The 13,715-nt window shown below is 29.2% G+C and overlaps 2 protein-coding genes across 2 annotated transcripts; one reads left to right on the top strand and one right to left on the bottom strand.

Annotated features, from left to right (window-relative positions):
- Positions 1–5,658: 5,658 nt before the first annotated feature.
- On the top strand, positions 5,659–7,113 carry LOC121208547 (stem-specific protein TSJT1). The gene is made up of 4 exons (XM_041079503.1): positions 5,659–6,045; positions 6,133–6,373; positions 6,476–6,596; positions 6,702–7,113. The coding sequence occupies exons 1-4, from the start codon at positions 5,834–5,836 to the stop codon at positions 6,893–6,895; spliced, it is 768 nt and encodes a 255-aa protein (XP_040935437.1). The 5' UTR covers positions 5,659–5,833; the 3' UTR covers positions 6,896–7,113.
- LOC107925260 (trafficking protein particle complex subunit 13) lies at positions 6,947–12,318 on the bottom strand. Its single transcript, XM_016855906.2, has 12 exons — positions 11,627–12,318; positions 11,182–11,266; positions 10,656–10,786; positions 10,454–10,556; positions 10,271–10,285; positions 9,626–9,771; positions 9,271–9,466; positions 8,967–9,041; positions 8,664–8,777; positions 7,910–7,954; positions 7,644–7,742; positions 6,947–7,318 (listed from the first exon to the last, which is right to left on the bottom strand). The coding sequence occupies exons 1-12, from the start codon at positions 11,914–11,916 to the stop codon at positions 7,298–7,300; spliced, it is 1,320 nt and encodes a 439-aa protein (XP_016711395.1). The 5' UTR covers positions 11,917–12,318; the 3' UTR covers positions 6,947–7,297.
- Positions 12,319–13,715: the final 1,397 nt, after the last annotated feature.

The raw sequence follows: 13,715 nt of genomic DNA, 5'->3' as shown, positions 1-13,715 counted from the left end.
TTTTATCATTACATTATAATTTTAATTTTTGAAGGACTTAAGTAAAATTTTCCCATTCCGAGGGCCAAGCATCATTTTCAATTAATTATAAATCTACACTTCATTTGATGATTAAAGTTGTTAAAAAACCAATAATACTATCAAATTGAATCTGCTAATAATATCATAGATATTATTAATTATTTCAAATTAGAATATAAAAATTAAATCTAATTTCAATATAAAGAAGGATTCAAACCACAATTAGACGACTAAACTACCAAATCCGATTTATGTTGTAAAATAATATTTATATAATATTATTTTCAATTATTTTACAATTAATATTATATTATGTCAAATAAGCATAATATATCAAAACCCCAATCAGAACTATAATAATTAGAGAATATTTGTTAAGGTTCTCACATTTGAACATTATTATTAGTAACTTTTATTAGCTGTAATGTTTTTTTTTTTTTTTTTAATGATACAATAAAGAGATTAAAATATTATTTATAATTAGTATATTTAATCTATTTTTGGTATGATGAGATTAAATATTTATAGCTGAGATAAATAATTTTAACCACACAACTATCCAAACTCCACTTAATCCTTATAAAGAATATTGATCTATTTTTCTACTCTTTTATATTAATTTTTTTAAAAATATCTGCTTTTAAATAAATATGATTACATTGATTAAATTTAAATTCCCACAAATTTATTTTGTTTTTATATATAATAAAAGGACTAAAGTCATAGACATTAATATCCTAAAACAATTTAATCCGAATTAGAACCCAATTATAATACTCAGACTAAGGTATATTATAAGTTTAGTCCTTCTATTATATATACTGAATTGAATGAATCATTAGTTGTTGTCGTTTGACATGATTCGTTTATACTATTATCGATGGCACATTAAGGCACATATTCGATTAACATTAAATTTTCATGTAGGTTAATGATTAAGGCTTTAAAATATATAATGACAAATTACCCTAATGTTTGCCACTTTTGTCTCTCCATCTTCAAATTTTAGTCATACCATTAAACTTTAGCAATAATAAACATGGTAGCCTACGGACTGACATGCCTACTTCAAAAAAATTCAAAATAAAAAATCATAATTAAAAAAATTCCACATCCTAAATAAATATATATAATATTGATGTCATTAAATTTTAACAGTTCAATAATTTTTTTATTTTAAAAAAAAGTTAATTAAAATTTTAAGCGTTAAAACTAAAATGATAAAGAAAAGGAATTATGGCCGACATTAGGAGCTTAAGAAAGTCTCATTTTTACTTTATGAAAGAAATTAACAATATTATCAAATTTAAATCTACTAATAATATTATAAACTATATTATAAATATGTGACAACTTAAAATAAAAATGTGATATTTTCTTTGTCAACGTATTGTTATGGTAAAGTACTATAAATGTTTTTGTACTATAAGTAAGGTGTATTCTGCCCTCTCTATTAGAAAATAAGGAAATTAATTTCTATAGTTAGACTAAAAAGTAAATTAATAATTTCTATTAAAAAAATTCATTCATTTGTACTAATAAAAAATAGCGTGACTAATAAAATAATCAGACAATCATATATGGCATGTTATGTGTACCTACCAATTCTAATAGTAAAATGGATGAAATCTTTAACAAAATGATCAATTTACTCTTTAACCTAACATATATAAACTAATTTGCCTATTTTCTGATTAAGGAGAGTAAAATATAATCCAATTCTTACTATAGAGACCTCAATAATAATTTTTCTAAATAAAAGCAATATAATTAGGCCATTAAATTATATAAAATCTATTTCCAATTAAAAAAATCTGAAACAGTATTCAGACCAATTATTAAAGCATCATGTTAGATAATATTTCTATTAAGGTTCATGATTTCTTCTTTCCTGTTCATTTGTTAAGGCTCATGATTGAACATAATTATGCAGTAATTTTTTTTTAGCTTTAATATTTTTTAAAGTTTGTTTGTTACGCTTAATGATTAAATATTTTACCCACCGCATCTTGTGTATTAGTACAATAGTTATAGTGTTCATCGTTCTAAATATAACCTGAATTTAAGTTACGTTAGTCGCGTTACTGTTAGGATTTTATCTTCCTCTTATAATTCATTAAAAAAAATCTTTACCCATTATTCAATGCCAACATTTAATTTATTTAAGGATTGAGTTCCATTCTATTGGATTTATTGAATTTATCGAATTGTCTTTGATAATTCGTTTTTATTTTATTTTTAATTCTTTGAATTTTTATTTGATAAACTCAACTCTATTTATGGGTTTGGACTTTTTTTTTGACAAAGTTGCAAAATATTTTCCATAAATGTTCTTTAATTTACTTATTCAAGTAAATAAAAAAGTAATCACTAACTCTTAAATAGCATTTTTTTTAGAAATTATATAAAATTTAAAGATATTTTTCTTTAATATTTTAAGTATAATTATATTAATTATCATCAAAACACTCTTATTTATATTAATTATTTAAAAAAATATTTAAAATTTAAATTATTTTGTATTTGTATTTCAAGTATTATTATACTAAATTATTTAAATTATTTATTTATCATTAATTGTGTTTAAAATGTATATTTCATGTATCACTATATTAAATTAACTAAATATCATTAAATTTATTTATGATTTAGTTTCTAACATTACGTATAAACGAATATTTCAAATTTCTGTTATAATTTTTTACCGTAATACTGAACACTTTACAAATCAAACTTTTTCATTGTATATTTTTGTAGCACTTTTCGATTTTTTTTTCAAAAAATAAAAATAAAGCATAGTTCAACTATTACAATAATACGAAATTAGTCCTTGAATGAATTCTTAGAATAAAATGGGCTGTCCAGCCCACCAATCTGCAACATTCTCACAAATTTAAGATTTATTCAACCAAAGATCAATTTATAATCACTTGAAAGCCCTTTAGACCAATTTTTCCAAAAGTTTATATGCATAAGCCTTCTAGAAAATAGGCCGGGCCAATAGCTTTTTTTTTTTTTGTGCGTGTCTGATTCTAAAGGCTCATTTGGTTGACATTTTTGCTATTTATTACCTTTACGAATAAAAAATATATAATATTAAATTTAGTTTTTAATATTTACTATTTTTCATTTTGACTTTATTTTTTTATCATTTTAGCTTTTAAATCCCAACTTTTAAATTTTAGTTAAATTATTTTTTATTGGATAATAATTTAGACTAAGTTGTTAAGATCTTAATGGACTAAGAGGATAGTCTTCATGTATTTTAGTTACTGATGTGGAAGATATTTAAAATTTTTTGGATTTTTTTATATTTTTACGAAGTACAAATAATTATTACGTCGGTGCCGTCAAAATTTTAATAATTTAACTAAAAATTTTGAAAATTCGTAGTTAAAATAATTCAAGGAAATTTTTTGATTAAAACGATAAAAAGGATAAATTAGTTAAATTTAACTAAATGTATTAAAATTTATTATTATTTTTTATATTTCGAAATATATTTCATGTTTTTTTTATGATTCATAAAATAATTTCTTTTAAAATTTGCCATTAGTCTGAATAATATTATCTCTAAAATTTAAAATTAAATTTATATGGAAAAGTGATATATTTTTATTATTCGTCGGTGATAAGGTCAAATCAAGCATAGATGCAACAGGAAGGTTATGTTGATGGCAAAAAGTCTTATCCGAATTTAATTCTCCACAAATATATTTAAATTTTAATTTTTTTTATTATCTATATCAAATTAAATCTGAATTATATTTATTTATTTGTTAAAAAATTTCATTATAGATTTTACTCTTTTGATATAATGTTTAAATTATTTATAGTCTCTCCTCAACTTTTAAATAGAAGGATAATACGTTTCAATGCATTAGAACCGACATACTCATGTATTGACAATAATACTCATATCAATTGAGTTAAGACTCGATCGACATTATCTACTTAATATTTAAAACCGTACAATCTTTGAGTTTTTATATAATACTGGATATAGATTTCTGAATTTTTTTTAAATAATAAAACAAAGTATATCCGTTAATTGTAAAAAATAAATTATACTGGTATTGGGATACCCAAGGCCCAAAGGTTAACATAGCCATTTACTTTTAATTTATATCAAATAATTAATAAGAGGATAATGCGTTTCAGCCCACTCGAATCTTCGTCCTCCTACATATACTAGTAATCTGAATAAAAATTAAAAAAATGTTAAAATATACTCCCTATAATCTCTCTGTTTTTTAGATTTAAAAATTCTAACATTTAACATTGTTAAATTATTTTTTAAAATTAGATATTTTAAAATTAAAAAATACTCACTTGATAGTAATATAATTAAAAAATTAATATTATAATAAACCTGAATTTAATAAAAAATTAAGAATGTTAATAATTGAACTTAAATTTTAAAATATGAAAAATAGAGGGACTAAATCTTAAATTTGTGAAAAACACAAATACCTATGAAATATTTTAACCTTAAAGAAATTAATCAAATTAATGTGCTGACTGGGTTCACCGTCACTTCCATTCATTGGGTTTTTTGTGGCTAAGAAGGATAGCCGTGAGACAAGTTTCTTGGATCCCTATATATTATGATTAACTTTGAACAAATCATTCAATATTGGAAGTTATTATTGTTTATTATGAAAAAAGAAATAGTCCCCCGATGGTAATTTTGATGTTTCTAATATTTGCCCAAAATTGGAAATTGGGAAAGGAACCATATGGTTTATGGAAATGATAAAAAATTATATAAAATAAATATTTTTTTCAGTGTTCCAATTGATGGTTGGTTCAAATATTTTTACAATAATTTTATGTTTTAGGATAAAGTTTCCTGTCTCTTTCCAAATATATTTAGGTTAAAATATTACAAAGGTTTTATACTTTTAAATTTTCAAGATAAGTCCTTATCCATGCAATATTTTATCTGGTTTACATGAAAACCATTAAAATCCACTGTAAGAAGAATAAATGTTTTTAATGATACAAAATTGAATTTGTAGTAATTTTTAAATACATATACAACTAAAGTAATATTTATATAAAAGTATAAAGAAAATAAAAATGGTTAAATACACTATATATCCTAAAACTATTATCCAAAGTTTAAATTAATCCGTAACTTCAGTAACATTATAATCAAATATTCAAAATATCAAAATTGTGTCAATTAGACCGTTCTATCAAATTAACAATCAATTAATTGTTCAATGTCACTCCATTGGATGTAAAGCATATTTGTAAACTCGTGTGTAACTACTACATAAGCAACTTGAATATGATATGTTTTTTTAAAAGAAAGCAGCGTTAACAAAATTTAAGAAAGCTATTTCTTTTTTCCTTTAACACATCAGATCTAAGTTGTATACACAATAAGTACACATGCTTACAATTTAGTCCACATGCTATCCAAAATGATGCCTAGGTCCACAAAAATCTGCTTGATACAATATTTATATTTGAGGATTACATTAAATATTTTAAAAGTTAAAGACTAATTTAAAATCTGGGTTGTAATTTGGAACCTTAGTTGTAATTAACTCTTTTAAATTTCAAAAGGTTGTTGTGAAGTGTGAACTAATATATCTACATTTCGATATTGACGTGTGATCTAGGCATCAATTATCGAGTTTTGGATAATGTTGCCACGTTTTTATGGATCATCCTTCAATTGTATATATAACCCATTACGGGGCTTTTTCTCAATATCTCATCTTCATCTTCATTTCAAACTACCTGCTTCTAGCTCTCCTTTTGAATCAATCTCCATTTTTAGTTTTCGTAAAGTGAAAGGATGTTAGGCATTTTCAAGAAAGAATTAATGAATCCACCAAAGGAGCTGCATAGCCCAGCTTCACTCACTTCATCAAACAAGACCAAGCTTCCCAATCAAATCATCAACCATTTCCTTTCTTCAAATCCCAACAATGCTTTCTCAATGGGGTTCGGATCCTCAGCTTGCTTTGCTTATGCTCCCACAGAGAATCGTTTCCCCAATCATCAAAGGTAAAATAATAACCTCTCTGTCCTCAAAGAAAGAAACCCATTTATTTTTTGTTTAATTGAAGTTTCTGGATTTTGATGGAAATGTAGGTTGTTCTGTGGAGTGGATGAAATATACTGCATATTCTTGGGGGATTTGAATAATTTGAGCAGCCTGCTAAAGCAGTATGGGCTGTCAAAGGGCACCAATGAAGCCATGTTTATCATCGAAGCATATCGGACCCTCCGCGACCGTGGTCCGTACCCGGCTGACCAGGTCCTTAAGGATCTTGAAGGCAGCTATGGATTTGTGGTGTATGATAGCAAAGCTGGAAGTGTATTTGCTGCACTGGTAAGACCATTTTCAAAGTCAACTTCTCCATATAATTGGGATGATTCAAATGTATATTTTCTTATTAAATTAATTAATTGGTTTTTATTTAATGGTGTGTAGGGTGCAGATGAAAGGGTTAAACTCTATTGGGGTGTAGCAGCTGATGGATCAGTAGTTGTTTCAGATAACTTGAAGCTTATAAAAGAAAGCTGTGCTAAATCATTTGCACCATTTCCACCTGGTAATGTGTGCTTCATATTGATTAGTTTTTACCAGTATTATATTATAATTCTAAAAGATTTCCGTACAAAACAATTGTATTAACATTTTGTGTGTGTGAATACAGGGTGTATGTTCCACAGTGAGCAAGGATTGACGAGTTTTGAGCATCCGAGGAGCAAAATGAAGGCAATGCCAAGAATTGACAGTGAAGGGGTGATGTGTGGTGCCAATTTCATGGCCGATGCTCAGTCGAGAACAAGTAGGATGCCCCGAGTTGGTAGCGAAGCCAATTGGGCACTGCGAGGCTCCAAAGCTTGAATAATTCAATACTAAATGACCCACATTTTATTATGTTTTTTTTTTTTGTTGGGGGGGGGGTTATTTCCTCGTTTATGAAATCGTAAAATGCCTTGTAAAAGGCATGTTTGATAAATAAAATGAAAAAAATTAGAAAAGAAATCCTAACATGGCTTGATAACTGAAATGCCTGGAAGAGTTTTATCATCTAATAAATGATGCAGCTTAGCATTTGATCATATGAAGATTGCAAAAATATGACCTTTTGTAATTGACCATAGGGGAGCAAGAGTGGTAATTAACTATTTTACCGTCTGCTTCATAGCTGCGCAATCTAATTGATGCCATTACATCAAATACACCTTTTTAAGTTGATGGTTCAACCTTTCATCAAGCCCTGACAAATGAGAACTACTTAATAAATCAATCTGACTCCACGAAGATCTGCAAAATTCAATCGATGAGATACATATTAGAATTAGACATGTTGAAGTCTAACCCAAATCTGATCCTGATCCAACCCTATTTGATCATATGAAGGCAACAATCGAAACCTAAACAAGGAACGTGAAATGATTTTAACCCAAGATGAACCAACTAGCAAAATTTGATCCCACAATAACCTAGACCCGAAATGTTCTAAGAAGTTTTAAAATCTGAATTGATTAGATCCAAAATCAACTCGACTCGCCTAATTGACAAATCTAATTAGAACTAAATTGATGTTAACAATTTGATATTACAAGAAAACATATAACATGATACCAACCTCCACATCTGCCAAAGGTTCAAAAGTTTTTTTCTCTTTTGTGTCAAACACTATAAGTCCACTAATTCTCTGGACTCCGAGTTTAGTTGCAACCACGTTCTGCAACATGCAAAGTAGAACACATAAATTATTACAATGGTAGCAAAAATCTTAGCAGTAATCCAACTGTCTTTAGCAGTTTATACAAGGGAGAAGTAGAATAAGTAGTAAATAATGTGACATCTTCCATTTTATAGTAAATGATTGCCTGTAAATCATCTTCATACCAAATGGAAATCAGTGGAACCGAATGCCTCCACTGCTGGTAATGCCTGTACGAAAAGGGTCAAATCCATATGTAAGTATTGCAGCAAATCATAACTTCCATATTTTAAGATATTAAGTGAACAGATAAAGTATAATTATAGATGTTTACTAATATTACTGGGGTACTGAGTCTTATCAGAAGACAAAAGAAAGCAATTCATCAGAGTTGTGCATGCAACAACCTCATACATGTAAACAGTACCTCATGGCAACAATGGAAAATGATAGAAAAGTAACTTGTGAGCCTAATATTTAAGAAAAGATTCACTTATCCGGTTATTTTGAGGCTTGATTGGACAAATCTAAGCAATCCTCAGTTGTCACGACCAGATTACATTGACAGAAATTTCAACTATACCATTAATACATACATTTCATGCAGACTGACCAGATTCCTTTAAATGCCAACAACCACATCTCCCTCTTCATCAAGAAGTAAAGGCAAGATTCATATGAATTTCTACCATATCCTTCATGTATACATGTTATGTGGTGTGACATATCACTTTAGCCACCCACCTAGCACAAATCTCTCTTCATCAAGAAGTTCTAAGAACATAATCTAATCCAAAATTCCATTTATCACCCTCTACCTCTACCAATAAAGGTAAGCTTTAGGTATATATGCTGCCAGGAAGTGTCAGAAAGAAGATAATACAATAGTTTTGGACAAAAGATGATAAGCTAATGTCGGAAGTCAATTGAATCAATTACCATTGTCTGAAGACCATTGAACATAACAAACTTCTCGTGTGCACTATTTTTTGATAACCAGACCTCAAATGGGCCCAACTCACTGTCTGTATGGTTTGTGAGATTCAGATGTACCTGCAAGATAGAGACTAAGTCATTTAAAGGTTGATTAAAAATTCCTTTAGGACGAAGCTGAAGACCTTAAGAAGCAAAGCAAGATACTCTAGGCAGACCTTAAGTTTTGTCTTTAGGATGAAAAGGTTTTCTATTTAAAAAAAAAAGTTTCCCAAAATGTAAAAGAATTGCATTTAATAATAAACATACAGAGAAGGGCTTATCCAAAATGATTAAAGATGGTATCCCCAGAACTTGCAGCTCAATCTCTTTGCAACTACTAGGCTGAAAAAGAGGAAAAACATATCAGAATGATTTCAATAATTCTTTTTTAGGTATTGATATTTATGCAGATCTCAAACTCAATAAACATAACATAGAGCGTTTGATAGTGTTTTTCCTTCTTTTTTTTTTTTTTCAAAAATGAATAAAAGACAAATGATTTCTTTATATGGTACATATTTCAGAATAGAGAATATGAAGTCATTTAAAATAAAAAGAGTGCTTAACTTACATTGCCAAGAATTTGTTGTGTTTGCAAGCGGCCTGGTTCACCCAGGTTTGTACGCCACGATATCTGAAGTTTACCAAGGATACTACTCCTCTTTGCCTTCACTTGTTCAGAACCAGGTGAAGAAATTTTCATTTGATAAAGGTAATTGTGAATTCCCCCACCAGATCTAACAAGAATAGGTGGCTTAACTATCTCTCTGCCAGTAAATGATTATCAACAAATAAGAAAATATTACAATAATTTTAGTTAAACAATCATAGAGAAAATCAAATAGGACTTGATAGCATTGCAAGGACAAGCTGCTGAGAATAAAATAATCAAAAGGATACATCCATGTGATATGTCCACTACTTACCCAGTTGACGAGTTATCTGCAGGATAGAGTTCATCAGCTTTTAGTATTTTAGCAGTCCAATGAGGAGCTGGTTCAAACTCAACTTGGTCCACATAAAGGTTTGATTTTGTATGATTCTCTATGCAAGCTTCTAAATAGGTAGTTTCCTGAGATGGAAACACTCAGCTATTACAGATTTAAACTAGTATTCGCTGCACTAGACATTATCGACAACTATAAAACCAAACGAGCAACTCCAAGCAGGAGATGTTAACTTTACATATTGCAAAAACTGACTTGCAAGTTGCAACAGAAGGATACATGCACATCTGCGCACTTTGGTTTTAATGATAAAAAATGAGAAACAACAAAAGGAAAGAAAGCCAAAAGAAAACACTGAAGCTGGGTTACATAATGGAGGGTAGCCCTTGCCCTTTCCTTTCACATTGCTCAGTTAAGGAGGGATAGAGGCTCTAAAACTTAACTTTTAGCTTTAGGAATTCGTTTGATATCAACTTGATTTATAAAATCAAAAAGCAATAAGTGCCAAGCCAATTTAACCTTTTATTTCAATGGTTTAATTACATTAAAAGAATCTAATTGCAGCAGCATGAATATCTAGGCTTTTGCACTTACATTAGAGAATTCAAGTCAATCTCAACCTACCTTGACGGTGCGGACCTGCACAACAGAGGCAAGAAACATTACAATTCTGAATGAAAAATTAAAAGAAAAGCCAAGAGAAGATTTCAAAGAACAAAGTAGAAGCAATAAATGCCTTTGAAGCTACCTCAGGGCAGCATGTACATTAGAATTATTTCATTTCTTTCTGAAGGCATGGGATAGTACCTTTGTCCTAACTGATAATGGGTTCGCAACAACAAACTTGAAAAACTGTGGAAGATATTTTCGTTCACCATCACCATCATTATACAACGCGGTACAAACCATCCTAATTTTTTGTCATGCAACAAATCACGGTCATGTCAGGGGAAAAATAATTAATGAAAGAAATCGCAGGAGATAGCAAAATCAGTCTGTTACTACATACGTATAAGCTCCAAGTTCCTTGACATCATGTTCCACAATAAAATCATAATGCCCTCCTGCATGTATCGTTCCAACAGGTGATTTTGATGTATCCAAGAGGAGGATTCTCTCCCTCTCTGTTTGAATTTCTGCCTACAATAAACCCAAGATTTCTTGATCTGTTGTATAGAATTAAACACATATTTTGAGAATAAAAGTGTATGAGCTTGCAAGCAAAACTTCATTCAGGCACTTATCTAACAGAGATGAAAATAAATAAAACGATCACTGAACTTAGATACTTAAATTCAAGCTTGAAAAGAAGCACGTGATCTGGAACTTTTAGTAACATAAAAGCTTAATAAATTCAATTAAAGAAGGTGAAGGAACCAAGTCCTACCAAACTACAAGCGAAAAATGTCAATTAATATTCAAATTTTTCTTCCTTTCCAAACACATTATCAATGCAACAGTTAAACAGTTCTTATCAATAAAAAAATGCAGTAAATTCATGAAAAGAAAAAAAGAAAACAATTAAACAGACTGACCTTAATAATAACATCCTTAACTTCAAAATTTGAGCTGTTATTAATGCTGATATAGCTGCAGAAAGTCTCTCCCAAGTAAATCGCCCTATATTAATTAAACCAGAAAAAAAAATCAGATAAAAAGAAATACAAAACGATTAATGAAAAACAGAGTTGATTGCATAGGACATTTCTGAATTATAGATCAAATTCAAATTTGGTCCTTAAGTTCAAATCCTTCCAATCGATGCTGACTGTTAGTTTGAATATGACCTGTTAAAAAATATTTATAAATCCCTTTACCTCACATTTAAGCTGACATTTAATACTAACAAAGAGGAACAATAAAATATTATTGTAGAGTTTTGAAGTTATGACCAATTTAGAATTTGGTCATAACTTAGGGACGTATGGTACAATTAACCCCCAAAAAATGAAGAATAAAGAGATGTATGTGTGCTGAGACCCGAAGGATTGAGGGAGGACGAGGAGGCCAGAGAAGCCCATTGCATCGGAAGGGTGGTGGAGGAGGAATCTATTGGCAAAGGTCATATCGGAGGAGTCGGTGGACTTGTTGACGTGGCTAGATAAGAGTGGAGAGAGGTTAGAAGCGGCGAGTGGATCGTCGAAGATGTCCTCGCCGACGAAGAGATCGGAAGGATCGAGACGGAAAGGAGGTTCGACGTGGAACGACGGCTTGCAAAGCCGCATTACCCTGAAGGCTAGCGAGTGAATTCCTTGTGGCGTCGTGCTCATGGCTTAATGGATTTTCAGTCCTTTTTTGGCTAAATTTGAGGGTTGAGAGGCTGTGAAGTGAGAGGAAAAAACTGAAAAACGAAGTGTAACAATATCTCGCGGTTTCTCGAGTTTTTCAGTTAGCCTCTTGCCAAGTTCCCAGAGGCCAGAACTGGGCCCAGGGCATTCTGTTTTTTCAGTATTTCTAACCGCCGTCGTTTTGTCTCAAACTTCTTCTTTTTTAATTCTTCCCTTATGTTCGAAGTTCCTGAGGCGGATCTTCATTAGGACTTAAGAGGTCTTGACCTTTGTTAAGATTTTTGAAAATTCTTACTAGAATTCTCAAAATTTTTAATTACATCCCCTATAATTTAATGTCAAGAACTGGACTCAATACTTTGGTTTCAACTATTTTTTAATAAAATATTTGGATGAGTAGTGCGTTTATTTGTGATTAGTGTAAAAATAGAACTGTACGGTGAAATTATATACTGTAGTAATACTGTAGTGATACTGTAAGATGAGACAAAAAGTAAACTAAATATATCGCACTGTACTCCACCTCTCATCCAAACCCATCCTAGCTTTAACCACCACTCCATGGAATACTATTTTTTCCAATTATTATTGATGTTGGGCTTTTTTAACCTTACAAGTTAGTGAAAGTGTTTATAAGTCGGGTCAATTTTTTATTAATATTATAATAATTTAATCGACGATCGAATCAATCAATCGAATCATTGATTCAATTGTTGCAAAATAAAAATATCTAAACAATTTAGAAAAATGAAAAGGTTGAAAACATAAATAAATAATAATTAAACATAAACATTTATTTAACAAATTACAACAATAAAATTAAATTAAGTATTTGAACTAAATTAAATCAAATTCTAACTAGTTTTGCAACAACTCTCTTCTCTAGTTTTGTAGTACCGGTTAAATTAATTGGATACCAATTCCCAATTAAATTAAACAACTGAGTCTGATTCTAGTAATCATGGTTTGGATTTAGATTTGAATTTATGCATGCTATTAATATTTATACCATATTTAATTTTTTTAATGAAATTAGTGTCACGAGTCAACTAAAAATTAGACATTGATTCAATTGGTAAATAACTAAATAAATCATGCATTTTACAATGTTATATTGTTATAAGGATGTTTTTATTTAGTGTTAATATATATGAAGGTATTTGAACTTGGTAGCTTATACATACTTTATATCTAAACTTTGTTTTGACCTAACCTATACCTAAATTTGGAAACCATAAGTCAACTTGGTACTTTTTTTAGGTACCTAATTAACACTATTAAAATATATTGACGTGACATTGAGGACCAACGTCATGGTGGCATATTACGTTTATACATTTTGACACGTGGTAATTTTTTTTATAAATTCTAATTTTTTTTTCACGTGTCAAAATGTGAACTTGCTATATGTCACCATGTTATTAATCATCAATGCAGCGTTTCATATTTTAATCATGTTAGTCAAGTAACTAAAAAAAATCAAATTGACTTATTGTTTTTAAGTTTAGGTACTAGTTAGGTTAAAAAAATACAACTTATCAAGTTCAGTTACATTTATATAGTCTAAGTTAGACATAAATTTTAAATGGGCTTAATTTTTTTGTTCGAATCTTTTAAAATTTGACCCATATTTTAAACCTGGTTAAATGAAAAAAAAAGTCTAACTATTTTCACATCTAGTAACTACAATACTTCATGTATGCAACAAATAATAGTACATTGTTGTCATGTTTATAAGTTTTTTTTTTTTGCAAAAATTGAATCAATATTCAAATTACATA

This window comes from Gossypium hirsutum, chromosome A10, assembly GCF_007990345.1.
Source record: "Gossypium hirsutum isolate 1008001.06 chromosome A10, Gossypium_hirsutum_v2.1, whole genome shotgun sequence".
Lineage (NCBI taxonomy): Eukaryota > Viridiplantae > Streptophyta > Magnoliopsida > Malvales > Malvaceae > Gossypium > Gossypium hirsutum.
This window is presented reverse-complemented; position numbering and strand designations above follow the sequence as displayed.